The 25116-nt window shown below is 42.2% G+C and overlaps 1 protein-coding gene across 1 annotated transcript in view; it reads left to right on the top strand.

The window, feature by feature from the left end:
* LOC115795711 (receptor tyrosine-protein kinase erbB-4-like) overlaps positions 1-25116 on the top strand; it is a 356000-nt gene that overhangs the window by 302914 nt on the left and 27970 nt on the right. The window contains exon 20 of the mRNA XM_030751753.1: positions 3568-3753. Coding sequence (XP_030607613.1) covers positions 3568-3753 — 186 coding nt within the window. The remainder of the gene's footprint in view (positions 1-3567; positions 3754-25116) is intronic.

Here is a 25116-nt window from a genome sequence, read left to right as displayed (position 1 = left end):
ATATATATAAGGCAGAAATTAATAGCTAAAGGTACAGCTAACTGGGAGATACGGAAGCTTGTTTTCACCACTGTGGAAAAAAAAAAAAATTCCCATCCATAGGTTGGCAGGATGAAGAGTGACAGGCCCACATGTGCACTTGGCCGCACAACACAGAGGAAGGCTTACACGCTGGATTAACACTAATTGGACTGATATCATATTTGGAGTCTGGTAAACAGTTCTCATAGGGAATCCATGATCTTTGCACATAAGATAGCGCTAACAACTGTGACAATGCTATGTGAGACAGATGGCCACATACAGCGATCACCACTATAAATTTTAATGAAAAATCAAACAGAATTCACAACCGGCCGACCGCTAACCACGGTGCCAGCTACTTTATGGTTTCTCCTGTTGCACCACAGCTGTGCTCGCACCTTCTTTTCCCCCTTTTTTTTCACAGTTTTTCCCTCCTTTAATCCCCGCATCTTTTCCTCTCCTTCCCTCCTCTTTGCCGTTCCCTCTCTTCCTCTTTCTCTATGTCTCTCCCAGCGGGGGTCCCAGTCCATCCAGAGCCAATAGGCTCTGTCTGCTGGCTTGTTAAACAGCAATCTAAAGGCAGGCTCACGCTTCGCCACTGAGAAACTGGCCACTGGAGTGCCAGCTCCAAACACTCTCTGAAAGTCCACACACACACACCCAAACAGCACACTCTTTGCAAAAAAAGCTTCTCTGGGGGGGTAGTGGCCTTGCATGTGAAAGATGCAGAGTGATTTGCTTGTGTTGGCAAATATGTGAATTCGACTTCATTATTTGATGTGTGAAATGCAAAGGCCCTAACAATACAATAATTTAATGTATTTTTTCCACTTTCTCCCTCACTCTCTCTTTCTCTCTCTCACACACACACACAAGCTAGAACATGCACAGGTTTCACAAGGCTCTACTAGTCCTGGTTTGAGTGTGTGTGTGTGTGTGTATGTGTGTGTGTGTGTGTGTGTGTGTGTGTCTGTGAGGGGAAAGTGAGCAAGTGAGCGAGATGGGAAAGGAGGGTCAGCTGGCAGTAATGGAGGTCGGCGTTCAGGGAGATGAGAGGGAAACCAAAACACACACACACACACACAAAATGTAACGTTTGCCCGGAGAGTTGAAAGCAAGAGCAAGAGTTTAGCCCGACACATTTTCCGACTCCCGGGTCTGCTGAGATCACAGTCTGAGAATAAAAGTGCTCTCCCCTTCTTTCTGTTACACACACAGATGTCCTCTCCCTCTTTGCTTTCCTCTCTTGATCCCAAGATTCGCAGCATTCCCAGCGTAGGGGTGGCTGATGGCGGGCAGTTGGGGGCAGAGAGGGTAGCAGGTGGTTTGATGAAGTGAAAAAGTAGTTGCACTACTTCGGGGCCGGGAGGCTCTGTTTAAATCAGGGCACTGATGGTGCCAAAAGCCTCACCACGGCCTATGGCCCCCGCTCCTGTTTAGAATTAATCTACTCGCACCCACACCGCCACCACCCCTCTCCCTCTGAGCTCATTCTTTAGCATCTAAATTTAAAAAGGCACCTCATCTATCTATCGGCTGCCCCGGGGCCAAGCCTGGATATACACCTCCTCGACCACTTGCTGTATACAAAGACAGCGAGAGAGAGAGTGTGTGCGCGTCCTTGAGTGCGTGAGTGTTTTCGAGAGCTGCCGAGAGAGTGTGTCTGCATGTCAGAGAGAGAGAGAAAGAGCCCGAGAGAGGCAACAGGAGATGAGAACGACTGAAGTGAGTGTTTTTGAGCAATGACACTAAAGTGCAGCTTCTGCTCAGCCGTGATGCGTATACGTGCCGGCCACAAGTATCAGTCCTCGCCATCATGACACTTCATCAGCGGCACACATCCTTCTGCTTGCAGCTCCGCAATAACAATTACCCAACGTTGACTCCCAACTGTTCAGACCCCTGCGTCCATCTGCTGCAGAAAGAGATGAGAGGGAGGACAGAAAATGTATTTACACGCCAAAATCACAACAATTCACGAGGAGCTCCTGAAATCAGAGACGCGGTGACTTTGTGTCAGGCAGTGGCACGAATTCTAAGCATGCACATTTCAGTGTTTTTTAATTGGAGCAACATTTAAGAAGCTCTGTGTGTTATGCATGCTAAAATATAGATTAAAAAGGCTGTGTTTGTGCAGCTTTGAAGAAGGGTTCTGCAGGGTTTTCTCTCAGTATGAGTTTACTCAGGGCAGATGCTGTGCATGCAGATATAGTAATCATCGCACAAATATTAATTTATGCATCTAACTTTATTTCTAGTAGAGATACACTGCAGTGTTATCCAAGGGTAACAGTTAATTGGTCAGAGAGTTTCAATAGTACTGTAAAAAAATCAAATGATGCTTAATAAACTGAATATTGATAACAGTGATTTGTAGCCCTACAAGACCCTGAAAACAGGTTCCAAGACACTTCTATCTACATCGATCTCAGAGCATCATATACCAGTGTTTTGTCGAGGACACACAAGTTGTGCTTTGGCGTTAGTGCCTTGACACACTGGGTTGAGGGCAACAGTGAAATAGGACCGTCTCTTCCAAGTCATCACATATTGAGGGTCTTAGAGGTTTTGCGTAATTATTCAATGTGCAACGTTAATGTTAAGGGGTTTAAAATAGCCTAAATCTTTCTGCAAAGTCTAAACAAAGTCAAATGAATGTGTGAAAACAAAGCAGCTTCCTGGCTGGTAAACTTTTCAGCATATCGCTATCAAAGCTCTGGAAAGGAGAACACTGTGGACGCTGTTGTTACACACAAAAAAAATGGTTTGTCCTTATTATTTTCCCTCTGTTTTCTTTTGCTTTCTTTTTCTTTTTAACAAAAAGGCTTGTGCTAATTCGAAATAATGCTAATGCTAGAACGATCCCAAAGGAAAACAAAAAGAAATCATTAAAAAAAAGGGGCACAACAAAAAATATGGGAAACCTCTGATCTACAGTTCCCACCAGTGTCATTAAATATTACTGCAATGCACAAAATCTTTGCCTAACACCTCCTACATAATCAGGAGTCGAGCAGTCAAACTTGGCACACAGGCACATCTTGGGCCCCTGAAGGTTCATATCTATATGACATTCTGTGGCGCCATAAAAACCACCTACAAAAAAGGCTAAAAAGACCCATTTGTAGCATTTACGCACCTACGACGCCTTATAAAAGCATTGTATCAGTTTAATATCACAATTTATATCCACAAAACTTGAAGTATGCATTAGGTATTATAATGTCATCATGTTGCCTAGCAACCACCTAACAAAAACAAATCAGTAGCATGGGCATGTGTTAGCTTAGAAAAAAAAAACAGGAAGTTTCTCATCCACCGGGTCATTTGTGACCCTGTGGATGCTAGCAGGTTGATGATATTGAAGTTTCATAAAAATATTACATAAAAATGTCAAGGGAGATGTTGCAAGTATAACTTTAAAGAGTTTAAAGATGACGTCTGTCAAGCAGCAGGAGGGAAACAAAGTTGTTTTTTTTTTAACCCTGAAATTCAGCAGTCTTCTTAGTCAGTTTTTATCCTCCCTCCCACCCTCTCACCCAGGAGGCCCTGATCATGGCCAGCATGGAGCACCCCCACCTGGTGCGTCTCCTCGGCGTCTGCCTGAGCCCCACCATCCAGCTGGTCACCCAGCTCATGCCCCACGGCTGCCTCCTCGACTATGTGCACGAGCACAAGGATAACATTGGCTCGCAGCTGCTGCTCAACTGGTGTGTCCAAATTGCGAAGGTAAGTGACTATAATCAGGTTGAAGTAGGATGGCGTCTGTTGGCGCCGCGGTGTTTGTGTGCTACTGTACTGCTGGCAGGTGTGAGGGTGGTAATGGATTTTATGGATTTGTGTTCTTGTTGGACGAGTCTGCCTTTTTTTTTTTTCTCTTTTCCACAGCCAGAAAATTTGACTGAAGGTGACATGGAGAGGCTTGCCAAGTGCGGTGTCAAAACCAAACAAGTTTAATTTTTATTTTGCTAAAATATGATCTCATGGCACTTTCCAAATTTGTATTTAAACAGCTTTCAAAACAATTTTGAGCTGCTATCACAAACACAAATGTCCCTAAGCTGCCTGACCTTTCAGTTGGATGCTTTACTTACTCAGGTTTCTGTTGTTGTTTTCCAGGCTTTGTGGAACTGTATAAACATCTACATTATACAAACCCACAGCAGTCATAAAAAAAAGAAAAAATCTGAAAAGCAGCTGCATGCATGTCATTTGAAAACAAATACAGAGCCAACGGGGTGCATTGCTATTAAACTTTAGCTGTAAACCAGTTTCCACAGATCTTCACATGACGTGATCGGCCCCTGATGCTAAGTAAGACTGAGGCCCAGCTTGCCTCGAACTCTTTTCTTGAAGCATGTGAACATTATTCTTTCAGGGAGTGAGCAGCATCATAAGAAATGTTCAAATTATAGACCCATCCTTTGCTGCTCAAACAAAATCTGCACCCGGAATTGTCGAAACAGCAGTAAGGCTTGAAATATTGTGTGCGTACTTTTGCTTACCCAAAGAACATTTGTGTTTTGTTTGCAAATTAGGCTGATGCAGCCAGACTGCTTGATAGTGTAACTGCCTGGTAAGATTTAACTTCTCTGAGTTATAACTCTGGGATGGCAGTGGGGTGCTAGGCTGCAATTACATGCTGTGCAGGCAGACATCTGCTGTGATACAGAGGCATCCCCCCATCGGTTCTGGAAGCAGTACATGCAAAAGAAGATCTGACAGAAGTCGGCTGATCACACTGAAAGGAGTTAAGACAAGGAAACAACTTTTGACTTTAATGCTCTCAAAGTTTTGGATTCGGAGCGGTTCTGCCCGCTGAGGTTTAAGTCAAGCAAAGAGACTAAGGAACCAGCTCAACTACGCCTCCAGGAAATGGTTGAGTAATTAAAATTGCATTCAGCTATTTCACTGGTCAGTCTGGATATCCTTAACTGAGCAACTGCATCACAGCTTCATTTACGCCATTAATCGTGCTTCAAAAATATCCAGGAAAATACTCAACACTCTATACCGATCTCGATACCATGGGAGGATAAAAATGACAAAAATATCAATAGTCATTATTTTCAAATGAATAAGGAGAAATTAAAAACATGAAACAGAGGACATCATTAGACATAGACTTAGCTGCTAGCTGCTACCATAATAAACACTTAACAGACCAGCTAAGGTGGCTATCAGGTAACTGCTAATAGTTAAATGGCTAACTATAACTAGGGTTGCCACCTTTCACAAATGAAAATAAGGGACCATGGCCCAAGTCGCCTGATTCACATTTTATGTTGTAGGGGGTTTCTTTGTGAAGGAGTGATCAAGAAAGCAATTAGTCATACATAAAATTAAATACTTTTTTTAGCAATGAAGACTTTATTGTGAAAGATTGTTGCATATAAAGTGCTGTTAAATCAGGCTACATTACATGCAAATATATAATAAGGTGCAATGAAACACAACTTCCGCACAAGTTATTGCACAGTTAACCTAGTAAACGATGTACTGTATGATCTACCACATGACAGTAGCACTAACATCTAATCTGATCTGTTTGTGTAGAGTGTGCACTAATGAACTAAATAAGTTGAGAACTTACTGCAGCTTTAAGAGTTACACTATGTAATTTTTATAAAAATATGTTTGCTTTTTACATATTTGTTAAAATCACATCCCACCAAAACGTCACCATGTCGGACAGCCAATAGCTACTTTCAGCAAGGAAAGGTCACGTGACGTACGGTATATACCAACAGCCAGGTACTCTTGGGGGTCCGGGCGACGCCAAAGCGTCTAAACGGACGCAGTACGAAGGTTGTATGTACACAAAACCCAGCGACAGCGGAGGATTTCAGGTTAACAAAAGACTCTCCAAAAGTCGCCGACGTCACCAGGAAAACTCGCTAAATTTGTCGCTAGTCGCTTTTTGGAAAAAAACTCGCTAGGGGGGGTCTGAAAGTCTAAATTCAGTTAAAGCTAAATCTAGCGCCAAAGTCGCCAAGTTGGCAACAGTGTTTCGTTTCTGGGGACGTGGTGGAGCGTCGGGTGTAGTAGCGGACATTTGTAAAAGGCGTCTGTCGCTAGGAAACGGTGACAGCAGCGCCATTCACGACAATTTTGCTGGCCTTAGTATTTCCTGTATTTATTTCTGTGCTTAATTGTTACATTTAGTGTTGACGTGTGTGTGACAGACATGAGTATTGGACATTTTTGAAAATACGGAACAAATCGCGTCCTGTATCGGTTCAATACCGGACGCAACATTTAATTGCCAAATAAAGGACGATTCCGTATTTGACGGGACGGGTGTCAACCCTAACTATAACATGTGCCTACATTAACGAGAACGATAGTGAGGCGAGGGTCAGCAGACAAACAGGGCTCTCTGTTACATACACTTGTCATTGTTTACAATCTGAATGAATAAGGAGAATTTTTTTTTAAAAAAGTCAGACAGATGACATCAGTTAATAGCCTGTGGTTTAAAGACTGGCTTTTAGCCAACATATTTGTTTCTTTTTTCCTATCCACCCAGTTTTAACCTGCATGGAATCAAAGCCTTACTTTGTTGACCTGCTAAACTTTTATTGCCACTACTGCTAAACCAGTATCCCTGTCAAAAGTGGACGTCGGTGTACACAGACAGACGGTGCTGGTTTTAGTTTTTAAAAACTGCTTCTGTTTCAGTTCTCATCAAACAATCTACATTTCCAGTTTGAAGCAATGCGAGCATAGCAAATAAAACCAAAGTACAGCAGGAGACATCCAACACTGTCCTTGTGAATGGAGGCCTTGTATTAAGCCATACACATTTTTGCATTAAACCACGCTAATGGTGCCATTAACACCCTTTCAAACCAGTGTGCTACATGAAAAAATAAATATTGCATGTTCATAAATGGCTCACTGTGCATGAAAAGCCATTCACCAAACATTCTTAAGATAATTGCCTATTTCTAAAGCACGTCTTTATCAGAATTGATTTGTATTGGCAATTCATTCTCTTGTTTCATCAGTCTGAGTCAGCGATGAGAGCTTTGGGTTCATAGGGTTAGTGGGAGGTGGGTCAGCGTGAGAGGGCTTAACCCTTTATTCTCCAATGATGGATGATTCACCTGTGGCAGCAGGGGGGGAAATGACCAGTTCTTGTGGTTTGTAAGGCAACGGAGAGCAAGAGAGAAGACTGTTCAAAACTATCCTCAACCCTTACTATACTGCAGCATTCAAATGATTGTGACTGATAACACTGACTGCTGTTCAGTCTTGATGTAGGGTCGGGATGAGGCTGCTCGTCTGATTGAAAATCATACTCGGATAATTTGTTTTTATTGAGTGAATTAGTGAATTGATATAGTAGCAGAGCAGAGACACACTGTTCCTCTTGGCGCTAAACAGGCTTGTATTTTCCTTTATTGTTTCCATAATTATCAATAATGGCTAGCAGCTATCAGAGTGCTCGCTGGACTGCCTGGGGCTTAATGGCAGGCTATGGTTTGCAATAGTAAAATGACACATCACTGAGAGCTGCGTTTGCAGTGTTGACATCTCAGCGTATGGCTCGAAAGGCTCATTTTGTTACCAGAGTAAAGTATCTGTTGCTCAGTTCAAACATTTGTAAAAAGCCGTCCTAACATGAGGTCTTAGCTTAGCTTAAAAATTTCTAGCAAGGAGTCGTGGAAAGGACTGAAACGTTTACCTTGGGTTGGATTCCCTTTTGTCTTCAGAACCGCCCTAAATCTTCATGGCACAGATTCAACAGCTCTCCCCCCCAAATGAAAAAAAAAAAAATCAACAGCTCAGATGCCTGCTCTTGAAAGATATAGAGACATGTATGACTTAGTGTGGTATACAGTCAATAGAATAGAATCAATTTGACTCCATATGAGCCCACCTTGTTACAGTTATGTGTTGCCAGTTACTGCAGGGAGTCCATCTAACAGCATGGGTTTTCTAAGTCCCATAAACCCAGCACATGGAGTTAAAAATGCTCAGAGCAGGAAAGCCAGGTAGCTTGGTTCTTTTGTGTTAAGTTAGCCTCTTGGATCCTCCTCACAGGTCCTCCATCACAGAGCCCTAAGACATTTTTCAAGCCAGAAAAAAAGACTGAAATTCTCAGTGGGGTGTGTGTTTTTGCGTACCTGTGTCTATCTGAGCAGAGGCTTGTACGTATTTGGGCATGTGAGCCGAATAAATAACTCAGAGCCCTCTTCTCTGAGTGATCTTGGCACTCTCAAGGTAATGACGGGGAACCTCTTCTCTTGGTGAAAGAGCATCCTTCAGAAGACGCACAATTTTCCAGCAAAGGGGAAAATAATTTCCCCTTGCTCTTCAGTTAGCTTTGTAAAAGGTGGGAGGAAAAGGTATATGAAAAAAAATGTGCAAAAAAAAAAAAGAACAGAGGGTTCAAAGAAAGGTATTTACAGCATACCAGCAGCTGCAGGACATATGCCACAGGGCCGAGGACTCACTGTGAACTGTTAGTGAACATATACACAAGCATATGCATTTATCAAACACATCTTGTAGTATCATGAGTGCTAGCTGTGGTATTCAGGTCTTTACAGAAAAACACTTTGACATTTTGTGAAATTACCTACTTCAACTGCTTGGTGAGAGTTGGACTTGATGACTGGTAGCACTCATGAACGCCCGGTTGTTTTGCAGAAACTGGCAAGAGCATCTTGTTCAACTACTACTGGCTCCTAACTTCACATCGAATGGACATTTTGGCTTTTTCGTCTAAATTGCGTACAAGCAGAAGTGACCCAGTCACTTAATAAGAAATTCAGAAATTTGAAAATCAGGTGCAGTGGTTTTACCAGTATGGTCTACTTTATTATCAGTGGTAAAAGTTTTAAATGCAATGTGAAGACCAGAAAAACTGCAATTTAGGTCTGCTTGTAACAGGTTTGCAGTGCGGGTGGAGAACATCAGGCAACTTGCGGAATCTTTTGGAACCTGTAATGGCACGGGCAGGCAACCTTGAATTTTTACCAAAACATTGGTAGAAGTTGGGGTGTGCAAGGCCCTGAACCTCTGGGCAACCACTTTTGATTGCAAGACAGTTACACAGGTCACCTGGTGGGGGGCAACATGCCTTCAAACAGTCAGTCAACTGCAATCACTCTCAGACTGACTGGTGAAGGCTTACAAATAATTGCTGTCTAATTTATAAATGCAGACAGTTGCCCAACTCGTTGCAGTCAGTCTGAATCAGTCTGTGCTGATTCTTCTACGACATGTCTTTGCATTATTGTAGGGTCTTTACTTTACAATATAAAGTGCTTGTTGTGATTTGATGAAATCCTGTCGCTATTTGTGGAGTCCCATTGTGAATACTTGCAGGCGCACATTTTCAAGTTAATGTGCCTTCTTCAGTTTTTCAGACTGAGAGCTGCTTTTTGTCCTCTGGGTCCAGTTTACCATCACTGGTGATGATCCTCGACAATAAATTTGCCACACGTGTTGATGTTGGGGCAGGAGGCTGTCCCAGAGGTGCACAAAGAGACAAACCTGAAGGGGTTAACTCCCAAAGATGCATCTGATGTGGTCTTTGCTTTTTATCAGTGCAGTTTGGAACTTGTTGATCCTGCATATTAATATTTTCATTAATATGTTGTGAATTGTAGCTTCAAGGTTGTGAAAACAAGGGAATTTGGTAGTACAGCTACCTGAGAAAAGTACAGTATTTGATGAAGGTATAATTATAGTTCAGTTTCCAGAACAGTTGAGCTATCTGTGCTTGCTGCCCAGCCATGAAAACCTGGCACAGAACAGCACTGTTTTCTTTTGTCACCATACTGTAATGTGGTGGCAATTTGCCAGTCCCCCCACCACCATTACCACAACAACTACACAAACACCAGCCGTATGTGGGCTCTGACCCGGGCAGGTGACTGCTGCGCCACAAATTGATTGGCCGAAGCCTGTCGCCAGGCAGTGACTCTTCATCACTGAGTGTTTTGGGCATTGAGATAATGGCCCCCATTAATCTAGAGCCACACTCAGGGCTGTTTCACTCCCACTGCCACACACACACACACACACACACACACACACACACAATGACAGGCGCTCACATACACTTACACACATAACCCTCACAGAGGTCTCTTTAGATGTGTGTGAATAGCCTCTAAATTATAAGTCTCGATCTTTCCTTTGCTTTTTATGCCCTTTCCTTTATCCCTCTACTGTTTTCCCTCACTCATCTGTTACTTCTTTTCCTCATTTTTTTCAGTACTTCCTCTTTAGGTTCTGTCTTTCTTTTCTATTCTTTCTCGCTCTCATTCATTTTCCTGTTCTTTTTTCTTTTTGTTGTTTTCCTTGTCTTCCTTTTCCCCTTTTCCTGCTGTTATTTCCATTATTTCTTTCCGATTTCCACCCATTCATTTCCCCTGTTTCCTTTCCTCTGACCTTACTTTACCCTTTCTTTTTTGCTTCTCTTTGGTTATTTTATTTCCATCCCTGTTATTTTCTGTATTTCCTTTTTTTATTGTTTGATTTTTCATCATCCTGGCCTGTCCTTTTCTTTCATTTATGCTTTCCCTTTTCTCCCATCCCATTTTCTTTCCTTTTTCTTTCCTTTCCAATTCCATTTTTTTTCCCTTTCATTTATTTGTCTTTTCATTTTCCATTTTCTTTTTCTATTTATTTCCCTCCTTTTCCTGTTTCTCCCTCTTCATTTCCTCTCCCACTTCCTTTTTCTTTCATTTCCTTTATTATTTTCCTTTTCCCTTTCCTTTTTATTTCTTTTACATTTCCCTGTCTCTTATTTCCTTTCATTTTTTATTCCATTTTCCATTTGTTTAATTTCTTTTAGTTTTTCTTAATTAATTTATATATTTGTTTTAATTCTTTTTCCCTTCCTTCCATCGTCTATACTTTCTGGGCCTTTACGTTTTCCTTTCTGCTTTTTAATTTCTTTCCTTTCTGTTTTCTTTTCCTTTTCTCTCCTTTGCCCTCCATTTCTCTTTTCTCTTCTTTCATTCCATTTCCTATTTCCTTTTTCTTGCTTTCCTTTCCTTTTTACATTGCTTCCTTTCCTTCTTCTGTTCTCCTTCCGTTCCTTTCCTTTTCATTCACTAGATAACACCTCATCTCCTTGCCTTTTTCACTTCTGCCTATGTTTTAATATATTTTCCTTTTTTTGGCAGTCATGAATCCCTCCATCATTTCCTATAATTCCCAGTCTGGGTCTCAGATCCTTAGATGACCCCCATGTGTGTATTTACGTGTGTCCCTCCATCTCTTCCTCCATCTTGTCTCCATCTTCTCTTTTATCACTCACTCACTGAATCTCCCTCCCTCTTCCTCTTTCTCGCTCCCTCTCACACCCATATAAGGAGTATTTTTTCATTAGGTTTTGGATTATTAATGGAATAATTAGGAATGGGATGTATTTTAATGAACAAATCAATCACTGAATTAAATATGGGTTTGAAACTGAGTGTATGCGGGACTACAGGAGTCTTTTAATTTGGCTCTCCTCTCTTCCCCTCTCCCCTTTTCTCTCCCCTCTCTGTCTTCCATTCACAGTCTCTCTCCTCGGGCTCGCTATAATGAAAGTAGAATACATTCAGCAAGTAGCTGTCCTGCCACTGAAATGATTGGCTTTGTCAGTGCAGCTCTGGCTGGACAAGGGTCTTGACTGGGTTTTTGGGAAGGTGGTGGAAGTGGCCGTTGATGGCTGTTGAAGGTGGGGGGGGGGGCATATCTGGGCCACTCTCAGCTGGTGAACAGTGAGGCAGGAGAGTAATTTGTATTTGTAACACTGCACATGACGGGAAGCACCTTCCAGTTAGATTTTGGGCTCTGCTGTCATTGTGGCTCCTTGCTAACAATGACGGCAGACACTGGCCTTGTAGCATTATTGCACTGCGTTAAAATACGCAAGAAAGTGTGTCTGCACAAGCAATGACACAGACCCCTTTACACACACACACTCACAGAGTAATTTCTGGCAAAATCAGCAGGCCTTTCCAGGCACTGCTTAGTCAGGGAAAGGAAAAGTTAAATCCTGGGACTTTTACATTTGGCTTCTGATCTTTGGCTTCAGATGTGTTCATTCGTGTGTGCTCTTCCACATCAGCGCGTGTGTGCGTTAGATTTGCATCCCGCGGTGGCTCCCCAGAGATGCCACCCCAGTGGCAGGAGATCCAATCTGGTCAAGGTTAGTGTGGAGCCCTCCGTGTCACTCACTTCCCTTCGAAACGCCAGTCTGTGCTGAGCAAACACATCTCGCCTGCAAACACGAACGCCTGCACTCGTTAGCCCAGCTTTAACACTTCTTCTTCTTCCCCCTCCTCCTCCTCCTGCTGCTCTCTCTTTCCCTCCCTATTTCCCTCAGCACATTCCCCCTCATATTTCCCTCCATCACTAAAAAGATGGCGCCAATTCTTTGCTTGGAATCAGATTGTCTCCTTCCTGTGCTCTTGTGTCTACTGTGCTTTTGCGTCTCAGTGAGCGAAATGTGTCAATAGTCTCAACATGCAGATGTGGACCTGGACAGGTGTGTTTTCTGATGAGATTGCCCTTGTTTTTATGTTTTATTTTTTTTTGTTACATACCAAAGCTGCTACTGCTACTTTTTCAAAGGGTGAAACCACAGGAAAATGTGATCTTAGGCCTCCTGAAATGTGTCAAATACATGTCTTTAACATATGTGTTATGTTTCATAGCTGTCAGGCATACGCAGACAGCAGGATTTTGGGAAGTCAACCGAAGCTGAGGCTACTGAGATACAATGGCATGATGTTGCCCAGCAATATGTAGTGCATTTCTACTCAGTTTCTTACTACAAGCCCCATTCCATGACTAACATTCACACATGCGTTGGGGGAAACATGGGGTTCACTATCTTGCCCAACAGGGAGCCAGGGATTGATGGAAAACATAGAATTCCGCACACCAGAGCGCTCCTGGAAACTTTTTAAAAATTTGAACAGACCTTAAAAAGTAACGTTTCGGGCCAACACCACCAACCTTGGAATTAGTAGACAACCCACTCTACCTCCTGAACCACCCCAACAACAAACCAACTGCAGAAATTGGTGGATGTAACCCAAATTTTAATGCATTGTTAACATGACCCAACCCTACACCCCTACAAAGTTTTATCAAAATTCATTTATTCAAAACTTTTCAAGCTATCGTGTTTAAAGACTGAATGGCACGCACGCAGATGCTACCAAAACCATTACCTCCAACAAGGAGGTAATGGATGAGTGAAGGTGTGTGTGCAAAGCTTTGCATAGCAACAACACAGAAGCCAAAGCTGGAGCTCACATTAGAATTTTATCACAGAATTTTACCATAGACAGTATAAAAGATGGACGTAGCCTCCATGACTTCACCTACTGGTTCTGTCCTACGCAATCTGAAACTTCAGCGTTAGTGTTTTGGCCATTTTGGAGAAGTTGGAGTGGTAATTCAGGAAACAGCTTGGTTAGTAAGCTGCACTCATGAATTGTAACTCAAGGCAGCACATATTGGTTAATTCGATCGAAGTAAAGGACTAATAAAATACTAGAATTTCACTCACCAGAACTTCTGGGATGGACTGTGCCACACGCTAAGCCATATTAGTCAGAGACTCCCATTTAAAAAAAGCCAAAAAGGCTCTAAGAGCACACACAGTGGAGAAATCCAGTTTAATGACAGATCTGATTCAGCTGCCGGTGTCAGGTCTGTCAATCAATGTTGTCATGCCCTTAACCCAGTCACCCACATGGATGAGTTATAAAAATATTCATCCCCTCTGGGGACTGACTCCCCTTCGGAGCCAGCCTCAAGTGGCCACTAGAGGAACTGCAGTTTTTTCCACTTTCACACTGTAGTCACGTCTCAGCTCTGGAGGTTACTCAGAGTAACAACGGTACCACGATACAGCAAATCTGTGACATTAGTTAATTGTCTTGCAAGACAGTCTGTGTAGATGAAGAAGAAAAATCCCCCTTAGACACATTTGTATGTGTATCATATGGTCCAGTATAATAATGTGTCTGCTCAATTAGTTAGCTCTGTGATTAGCTTTCCTCTAAGTCTGCTGTCATTTTACAGTGTGTGTATATTGCTGTATCAATAGTTTGTCACACCCTTATTCAATGATCATAATCCTGAGTCCAATTGTAGTGTGTCTACATATAAAGTACTTAGACAAAACTGTAAAAATGCTCAGTAGTGTGCCAGACTCACTTTATGGATTACTATTATTTAAGTCATTGGTTGACTGCCGTACAATAAACCCAGCATATTTTCAACAAGCAGAAGACGTCTAAATATAGAAATATCAATAAACTGGTCGACATCTCATTTATACATTGCGCTTCTGCTGTTACAATCACATCTACAGTTGTAGTACTGTGAATATGAACAAAACAGAGATCGATATAAATAGAGTTTAAATTGAACAGTTTGTTTGGTGTGCAAAGATCACTGTGATTTCTCTGTGGCAACCGTGGTGCCCAAAATATTCTTCAGTACGTGGTTTGTTCACTTGTATAGAGTTCAGATCTTAAATCTCTCTTAACCCATCATTGAAAATACTACAGCCAACTGCCTAGCAGGGTCTGGTAAAGATAACAGGCTGGGTCTGCTGAGAAAACCCCAAGAGATAGTCATCAAGCATCTTCTAAGAGTCAGGCTCACACAGTGTGCTGGTAAAAGCACAACGGTATATGTGAATACATATACTGCTGGTGAATTTTTATACTGCATGTACAGTCAGGTCACAGCTTTTGGACAAGGACACAGTTTTTGTAATTTTCCCTCCTTGCATTTCTACTGCCACAGTGGATTTGAACTAATTCAATGAGTTTGACAAAAATAGTAACCATTCAGGGATTACTGGCATTTTTTGCATAGTCTGTCATTTCCAGGTGTCATTTCCAGTATATAATATGCTATTATTTAACAGCAACACAGTACTTTTTAAGATATCAGTCCCCATTGCCATCCTTTAGCTTTGAATAAAAGGCACTGCAGCGGGAGCAATTAACTACAGAGTGATGAAAATATTCCACTGTGCACTGAAAGGCAATTATGATTATGAACTGAAGAGTAGCATGATTCCTGTCAACAGTGTCCATTTAAATTCCTGTTAGCAGCTGATGAGCAAACATGATGCGGCCAGGAGGTGAAACATGTTTTCCACCTCCGTGTATTTATCGCTGACATGTTGAAAACAGTTAGAACTTAGTAACTAACACATGTTCTCTTGTGCATGAAATCATAAGTGGGTGAGCTCGCATGTCAGAAAACTGGCAACTTCTTGGGAAAAAAATGAATGTATTAAACCTTAAAGCTATTTGTCCTTTTGTCATTTTGAATTAGGCTTCAGTCAAACAGGCCTATAGACAAGTATTCACGGAGCGGTTGGCAAGAGGTTGCTGGTGGTTGTAGGCAGTCACTGGGTGAAATCAGTTGCAAAGAGTGTGCTGCGCCAAAAACCTCCTTGCAAATGCTTTGGGCGCTAGCAGATTGCCACCATCTCCCGTAGTTTGCATGGAAGACGCTGACTTGTCCACAAGTATTTGCCAACTACTTGCCAAACATGTAAATTCACCTGCAAAGCAAGTGTAAAACCACCATTTTAAATGGCACAACTTTCCACTTTGTGTTGCACGTTTCACAGTTTCACTACTGCTCTGTGGGAATAGCAGCAGTTAGCATGCAAACTATAGGTGACTGCAGCAAGCTACTCACAAACAAAGCAATCGTAAGGAGGTTTTTGGTGCAGGACCATATACCTCTGCAACCACTTTCACCTACTAGTTGATGAGTACACATTTTTTCTCCAGCAATCTGAGCTTATCACTGACTTGGACTTTAGTAATGGATTTCATAGACAGCCAGCAATCTCCACCGATCATTACCCAACCAGTCGAAGAATACACATTTTGAGGGCCACTGTGACTCAGTGGAGCTCTTTTTTACACCCTATTTTGATGTCAGCAGGTCCACCATCCAGATCCCTTCACGAGTCCCTCCAAACAAACTATTTAAACAGATTTGAGCTTTTTAAATGCTAAAGGATTTTTTACTCCAGACATGACAAATTGCTACTTGATGCCAGCTCTAGCTGTGAAAATAGCACATTTTAAAATCCTTCACATCAAAGAAGGATATCATATATTTTAGCACATAAGCCGAGTGATTGATGAATTCCTTTTACTCTATATTTTCCACTAAAAAACACATTATATAAACTTATAGTGAATTTATTACTGTCAGCAGGCTATACGGTAGTGATCCATGTTCAGCTCTTTATTTCCCTGGGGCTTCATTAATAATGCAGTCCCACAATTCTTTGCATCTGAGAGTTTGTTGGAAGGCACATCACGCCGCGATTACCAAACAACCCATAATACTATCTTTCATGATAAGAAACAAAACCTGAGTAAGTGTTGTCTTTTTCTCTCTAAACTCACACGCACACGCGCGCACACACACACACACACACACACAGACCAGTCCCCAGGAGGATGCACATGTCCCTGCTGATGCAACAAAATTAGGAAACAGGGGGGAGGGAGACCGTGGAGGAAGAGTATGAGGTGATGAGGAGAGCGGGTGGTGAAGAGATAAGCCCCCTGGGTCTTTCTAATTATCTGGAAGGATCAGCAGTGCTCAAGGATGCATAAGAGGAGGGATTTCACTGCCAGATCCAATGGTTGGGAAGGCCTGATTGGATCGGTCACCTCTCACTATGCACGCCGATTACTCGCAATGCCTGAAACTGAGACTCATTAGACACAAGCATCTGCACGCATGCAGATGAACGGCGGCAAGGCGGAAATTCACAAGGATTCTCCACCAAACACCTCATAGCCATGCCTTTCTGAAATGGCTGCAAAAAAAAAAAAAACTTTCTTCTTCACTTATTACAGCATCCTAAATGTGTCATTTTCACAAAACAAGCATAAGTGATTTTGCCAGGTTCTGATGCGAATCAATTTTGTGCAATCAGGATCTCATTTTCTTTGCTACAAGCAGCCTTATTGCAAACAAACAGAAGGAAACGGCGTGCTGGAATTAAAGCATTTTGTTACCTATTTGTGTGCATGCGATATCAACGTTAAAAAAAAAAAAAAAAGTGGTTTTACATATGAAAAGTAGCCAGTGGGCAGGAGAGTCTGTCAGCTTCTCACCGAGATAATTATCCAATGTGATTAAAAATCATAACTTCTCAGTGTCACAGCGAGTAGCCGACAAATTACAGGCATTACTGTGAATAGTGGACTGAGTGTATGGCTTGGTGCTCAGCTGATTCAAATAAGGATCAGATGTCCTCATTGTTCCTTTTACACACACACACACACACACACACCCTCCCCCTTCCCCTTTCTTTCTGTTCGCTTCACCTGTCGAAGGCACGGGGCCGCTGAGCTGTTGATGAAACCCATCATTACCGTCCTCGCGGCTGCCCGCAGGCCATCCTAAACTTCACAGGATCCCACTTGAGTGCTGCTAATTGATGCTTGGATAGCACCGTCACCCCACAAGGACATTTAGTTACATGGCTGAAAATGTCATCTTTTGTTGCAGCTAAAGCAGGAGGGTTTTTTTTTTTAATTTGACTTGAACTTCCAGGCTTTTACACCATTACTGTACGTCTATGTTACCCATACTTACTCAGGAGAGCTGAAATGCATTGCACTGAAAGGGGAAAAAAATCCACTTTTAATTCCATTGCAGCAGCCAAAAAATTTATTGACATTTGCTCATGTAAATTTGCCCGCAGCGGTCTGTTATTGCCTGCACAGTGACATTTTGGAAGGATCTGTCTGTCCCGCAGGGGAGTTGAGATCATGGCAACAGAGCCTAGATATTTTTACCTTTGCTTCCCTCTCTTGAGGAAAGATATAATTAAGAAAGGAAGGAGGAAGACATCAAGCGCTGATAAGTTCCGACATTGTTTTTAAAGTCCTCTCCCACTGAGGGGTTTGCTTTTCCGTGCTCTGTCTCACGCATGTACGGTGGCCCTGAGGTGCAAAATGCAACAAATATCTCAGTTCAGAGGTGGACCCAAATGCTGATGTGAAAATCTGTAAAGGAACAAATAGTGAGCTTTATTTAGGCTGATAATAACTATAATGCTTAAAAAAACAAAAGCCAAAGGGGGAAAATTAGGTCCTGTAAAAAGAGGGAACCCACAAAGAATCTCACGGGACAAAACTAGAAACAGAAACAAAGGGAGACATGACTGCACACTCGGCAGCTACATTATTAAGTGCGGCTGTTCACCTGCTTGCTAACACAAATGTCTAATCAGCCAATCACATGGCAGCAACTCATTGCATTTAGGCATGTAGGCATGGTCGAGATGACCTGATTGAGTTCAAAGCGAGGATCAAAGCAGGAAGGTGATTTAGGTGACTTTGAACGTGGCATGAGTGTTGGTGCCGGATGAGCTGATCTGAGTTTTTCGGAAGCTGCTGATCTGCTGGGATTTTCCCACACAGACATCTCAAGGGTTTACAGAGAATGGTCTGAAAAAGAGAAAATATCCAGTGAGCTGCAGTTCTCTTGGAGAAAATGCCTTGTTGATGTCAGAGGATGGATGTCCATGATGTCCATCCCTTTATGACCACAGTGTACCACAGTGTGGATAGTTGCTTCCAGCAGGATAACGCACTGTGTCACGGAGCTCAAATCATCTTAAACTGGTTCATTGAATGTGACAATGAGTACACTGTACTCAAATGCAGCCCAAATGGCCTCCACAGTAACCAGATCTCAATCCAGTAGAGTCCCTTTGGGTTGTAGAGGAACGGGAGATTCACATCATAGATGTGGAGCCAACAAGAGCAACTGTGTGATCCTCTCATGACAACATGGACCAAAATCTCTGAGGAATGTTTCCAGCAACTTGTTGAATCTGTGCTATAAAGAATTTAGGCAGCTCTGGGAAACACTGAGTGCACTAAAATCATAGAAATAAATAAGAAACTCAAAATAGGAACCGAGGTTCAATCAAAACCAGGAATGAAAAACTTTTTAAAAAATCAAAAGAAAAGAAATCCAAACTGGCTCTAAAACTCCCGAATAAAAAAACCAGAAGTCAAATAATACAACAAAACTAAAGCTTAATATTGCAACACAAAACCTTTGGGCCACAGCAACAGCAGTGAAACGGAAACCATTTCAGACAACAGAACAAAATTACAAAAAAGATGATGTCGATCCAGAAATGTTGAGTTTTGTCTTTTGTTGTTGTGCTCCTGAGGGCCATCGGTAGCCTTTGTGCACAGAAACACAGAAGCACACAGATCAGCAGCTCCGGTTGATAGATAGGTACAGTTTTTCCTGCCTTGTGACTCCAGAACGGCTGAACGCGGAGTAAATGGGCCTGCGCCCCGACTGCCACAACCGCCGCCGAGCCGTCGTTATATATGTCACGTCGTGTCACATTCACCTGCACCGTTCATTAGCCATCCAAACCACCCGCTGACGCAGGAGAGGTAATTCAAACAGAATACCACTTCTGCGTTTAATCTCTGCTTCGGAAAATAAATTGGACTCAACTTTCTCTTGCAGCATTTCAGAATAAATTCTGAATTTGTTATGCGCTCTCGATTGAAGAGACTGGCTCGCTCTCACTCCCGTCTATTTTTCTCGCTCCCACACAAACACGCAGCGAGGTTTTCACACACATGCTTTGGAGACTGCCAGCTCTGTGGGAATGCCTTCCATTCTATCTCCAGCTCAGCACACGGCGCATGACAGACGACCACCTGCGCCACCTGAGCAGAGCCATTGTGCATGCTCCTTATCGCACTGGTCCCAGTTCTCGGCATGTGGACAGTCCCATATTGCTCATATTGTTGTTGCCTCTTCACCCATTCTGTGGGGCTGTGGGATTTTTTTTTTTGGTGGGAGAAGGTGGGGGGGGGGAGGGTACACCACATGGAGTGCTCTTATCACTCCTTCTGGAAACAGACACATCACCTTCTGGTTCCTCTAAGAAACTCAACATTCTGTTTTGGGTTTTTTTTTTTTTGACATGAATTCCCAAATAAAGTGAAGTCCATGGATACTGTGCATGTGTGTACCTGAGAGCTGTATCATTAAAGCTATTCAGCCACTGATAGGTCCCACTGCAACCTTCTGGTTAAAGTTGGTAATAATTCAGCAAAAACTGGATCTGCTGACTTGGATATATTACCTGTTGTAGTCCGTCGTGTCCATCCTCCTCTTCCTCATCTTACCTTCCAGCTGCTCTCCTTTATTCCCAGCATCTGTTATTCTGCAGCATTTTTCTCCACTGCTGAGGTGCACCGCTCCCCGCAGTTTCCCCGCTACTCCACTACCCCCCCTTTTTTTTCCATGCCTGGTTTCATGCTCTTGTTTTTCTACATTACTGAAAACTCAGATCTTCATTCTTCTTTTCTTCGTGGTATACAGTATAGGAGGTGCTAATGGGTCGCCGACCAGCCGCGACCTCGTCTGTTGCGTGCTGTAGAAGACTTTTAGCCTCTGTGAGCCATTCAGCAGCCCGCAGAGATGAAAAAGAGCTTCCATGCTGTTTAAAAATGAGATTTTATCCTGCTTGCTAGCCTGCATCGGGTCAGAAAAAAGATAAACTATTCATAATAAAGCCCTTTGCTTTCACAAGCTATTTTACCGAACAGTTTAAAAAATAAAAAGAAGCAAACATTCATTCCCTTATATCTTGCATATTAGCTCAGATCCTTAACCTTTTTTCTCTCTCTCTCTTTAGCACAAAAACTGAAGCAGGTGGTGTAAAATATGAAAAAAAAAGTTCACATATTTTATTGCAGCACAGCTTAGTCAGTAAGTGGAAACATAAAAAGGATGAGTCAGAGGTAAACACAGCCATGACAAGAAGAAGCATTCCTCTGCTGGGTCTGTTAAGTGACATTAGAATAGTTAAAGCTTAAATCACTGACTGAACACCAAGTTGCTAATTGCACAGCTTTGGTACTTTTGAGCTGCAATTACTCGTCACTTTTCAGCCAGCACATCCAGCTCTGATGCATCTGCAGTGAACGCAAATATGGCAAATATGACAAACATGAGGATATCAGTCAGTTTAGGTCATGGCTTTGAGATCCTTGAGAGTTAACATACAAAAGTGAAAGACAGTTTGGAAGTGACAAAAACTGCATTTCTCTGAGTGGCTCCAATAACGAGTGAGTCTTACAGACTTATAGGCTTCCGTGGCAAAACGCCCAGCTTTACAGCACAGTTCATGTTTCCATGCTAGTACAAAAAGAGAACTAGATGCAGGGTGATTGTTTTCTAAGGCTTAAGTAATGTTGCATGTAATGTGTTCCAAAGTGACGCATCACTGTAATCACAACATTTTTCAATAAGACACTACTGTAATGCGTTATTGTACTAAATTGAGTAATCACATTACAGTCCCAGTTATGTTGTTACTTGGATTACAAAGGTTCTTCAGTTATGTGCGTGGCAGCCAAACAGAATGAAAAACATCAAACGAGCACTTGAGCTACAAATCAGCTGATTTCTGTTAGGACAGGGATTTCTGCCAGTGTGTGGGACTGTAGTTTCATGTTTATATAGTTAACTGATAATGACATGACAAAGTAATTACGTAGCATACTGCATTACTTTTAAGGAAAGTAATGTGTAATATTTTGCTTTTTTTGACCCCACCATTGGGCTTAAAGTCATGCATTATAAGACCACTCTGACCACTTTCAGTAACCTGAAACACTGGCGGGTCCACGCTGGTGGTGAGCTGGCAGGTCGGATGCTTTCCTGTTGTTTACACCAATTCTGAACCTTCTGTCCGAATGCTGCAGCTGAACTCGAGATCAGCCCAATTTTCGTCAAACTGCCCAATTTTCGTCAATCTGTGTGAACTGTAACCCCAGTTTCCTGTTCTTAGCTGACAGGAGTAGCACCCGGCGTGGTCTTCTGCTGTTGTAGCCCATCTGCTTCAAGGTTCAACATGTTGTGCATTCCATGCCTAAATGCACTAAGCTGCTGCCATGTGATTGGAAGACTAGATATTTGCATTAACAAGCAGTTGAACAGGTGTTACTAATGGAGTGGCCAGTGAGTCCACATGACCAATAATATCCCTTGCTGTGTGCTTAATGGTGAGATTATCTGTGCAGAAGAGCCCATAAAGCAGGCATCCAGCGGACCTAGCAGGGTTTAATGCATCCATGGAGTCATTTTAAACTGTTTAACACCTGCTGGCAAATCAAATATGTTGTTTTTTGTTCTTAGATTGTTCAAAAATTGAAACAATAATCTGCAATCAGCCTCACTTACCATTTTTTCTGCAGTCACAAACAAAATTCTATATGCCTGCGTGTACAATGCATTTAAAATGCTGGTATTTTGTCAGTTCATGCACCAACAGTAGACAATGGGCAATGGTGCCAACTTGTCCCAAAGCACATGCTGACTTTTGCAAAGGTCTTGACTAAACAGCTATTGAAAAGTTACACAGAGTAAATGTTTTTGACAGAAAAAAAGTTTAAATATTTCCAGCTACTATAGCAGCATTTCATGCTCAGAGGGCTTCAAACATACCCCCCCGGGTGTCATTTGGGATTTGCAGCAAGGAGGTTAGGCCCTTAACCTTAATGCTGAGAGCCGTGGAAAACTGCAGGGAAAAGGCTCAGTGGGACCTTTCATATAGGGTTCAAGTACATGTTTTTCTGGAAACAGCGGCCCTGCCTGAACTGGACAAATGTATTCAAATAAGCCACTGCTGTTGACAGTGACCATTCATCTGGTTGTGACCCAGTGTCAACATTAACAGTGAAATTTTGTAACACAATGAGAAACTCAACTTGCCATTTAAATGAAAGGACACGAGCAAATCCAGATGATTCATATTCGTCCCTTTTCAGGCTACAGCATGAAACATTGTATTTTATCTCCTTTCCAAAGTCCAAAGTCTTTCTTTTTTTTCTATTTTGCTTCAGTAACTTGTGACTGTTATCCAACTTGTGAATGTTATCAGATGTCCTTGAAATCTTTGCATGCTCACTGCCACCTTACACCCCCCTCCCTCCCTTTCTTGTTATATGTTTCAGTCTCATTGTTGGTTCTCATGGTGACACAGACTTTAAGATGCACTCCTGCTAAGTCCACAAGGGCTTAAGAGCTTTAAGGGCTCTGATTTGAACTTTAGGAGACTTTTGTGCCGGTTGTTAGTTTCTGCAAACTTTCAGACTCTCCAATACGAGCCTGAGCCCTTCTGGAGCTTCACTTATATCAGAAACTGAAAATCATAAAGCTAGATTTTGGAAGTTGTTTTATGCCATTCATTATTTGTTAGAAAACTCAGGCGAGATGCATCTTTTGTCTATTTAGCTACATCAGCCTGAGCATCAACTCTCCTTCAAAGGTCAGCCATAAACATTTACTTTGAAATTTGAATGCCTCAGCCCAGTGGGAGGTTCGGAGTGATGCGCAGTGCCAAATGTAGTTCTTCTTCTGAGGCCAACAGTGCTGCTTTTGCCACAGGAAAATAATGGCTGACAGAGGGACAACAAAGAAACTTTGCCTTTTGGGCAGGTAGACAGGTACTTTGTTTATTTGCTATTTGTTCAAGCTGTTCCAGGGTTCCTGCAGATCCCTAAATTGTCTGAAAAACAAGGCTTTGATTGGTATTAAAATGTCTCAAATTGGGCTTCCGAAGATCTAAAAAATGCAGAGAGATAAAATTGTTTTCTGATACATGTCAGTTAAAGTCTCAAAATAATTAATATCACATCATCTTCTCTCACATTAGTAGCAGAACCAGCATCTCTGATACTGTGATTTGAGGCTGTGATGCTCGGAGCAAATGATGTGGGGGAAGGACAATTTCAGTGAAAACAGGCTTCAGCCAGTTTTTGAGGCGCAGATGAAACTGATACCACATAAGGCAAGGTGTATTTTGTGCAGGAAGTGTTTCCAACTCATGAGGGGAATTAAGCCAGAGAAATCCTGCAGCGTTCCCAGGCTCTGGCCACATATTTGGATGCAGTTTAGCCAAAACAGCCTACCTCGTTTTGGGATCAGCCCCTTGCATCTCACATCAGCTTGTTTTAATGCTTGAAGAGGGCCTGAACTAAGCCAGAGAAATCAAACAACAGTTTTGGTTACTGTGAAGTTGGTATTAAATTGTATTCCTATCATTCCTATCCGTAAAATGCAAAGTAAGTGGCCTCGCTGCAGTCGTCTGCATTGGCCTTGTGGCCAAGTGTGGTTCGTCGCCAGGATGCCAAGCGTGGCTAACTTAAGCAGTGCTAGAGGTTTATTCCTTGCAGGTTAACATCCATACACATGCTGAATGTGGTTATGTATTGCTTTTCCAAAAGTCTTGGGGATCATCAAGATGTTTTTTGGCAAATATGAGACGAGCCTTTGTGTTCTGTTTGGTCAGCAGTGGTTTTCTCCTTGAACTCTCCCATGGATACCATTTTTGCCCAGTCTCTTTCTTATTGTTGAATCATGAACTCTGACCTTAACTGAGGCAAGTGAGGCCTGCAGTTCTTTAGATGTTATTAAGTTTTTTTGCGACGATTTAAGTCGTCAGTGAGCTCTTGGAGTGATTTTGGGAGGCCAACCACTCCTGGGAAGGGTCACCACTGTTCCAAGTTTTCTCCATTTGTGGATAATGGCTCTCACTGTGGTTCTCTGGAGTCCCAAAGTCTTAGAAATGACTTTGTAACCCTTTAACTGCCGTTAGATGTCGACTTAGTTTCTTTAGATCATGGCATGATGTGTTTGTTGTGCTTTTTGAGATCTCTTAGCCTGCTTCACTTTATCAGACAGGTCCTATTTAAGTGATTGCTTGATTCAGCAGGTCTGGCAGTAAATCAGGCCTGGGTGTGGCTAGTGAAATTGATCTCAGCTCTCCAAAAAATGTGGTTAATCACAGTTTAGTCTTTATTTTGTTAAATGATGAACATGTCTGAATATTAAACTAAATAAATTCTCCAAGGTGTCACGAGAACCATCTTTATGCATCTACTACACGGTTCTCAGAGCATCAACAGACCATGCTTCTGTCAGTTACAAAAAAAAATTACATTTTTTTTTTTCCCGAAATTATGCTCATGTGTACATCATGTACATCACCACAAATTATCCAATCAC

Source organism: Archocentrus centrarchus, chromosome 2, assembly GCF_007364275.1.
Source record: "Archocentrus centrarchus isolate MPI-CPG fArcCen1 chromosome 2, fArcCen1, whole genome shotgun sequence".
In the NCBI taxonomy this organism is placed as follows: domain Eukaryota; kingdom Metazoa; phylum Chordata; class Actinopteri; order Cichliformes; family Cichlidae; genus Archocentrus; species Archocentrus centrarchus.
The sequence above is the reverse complement of the archived record's forward strand: the minus strand, read 5'-3'. Positions and strand labels throughout refer to the sequence as shown.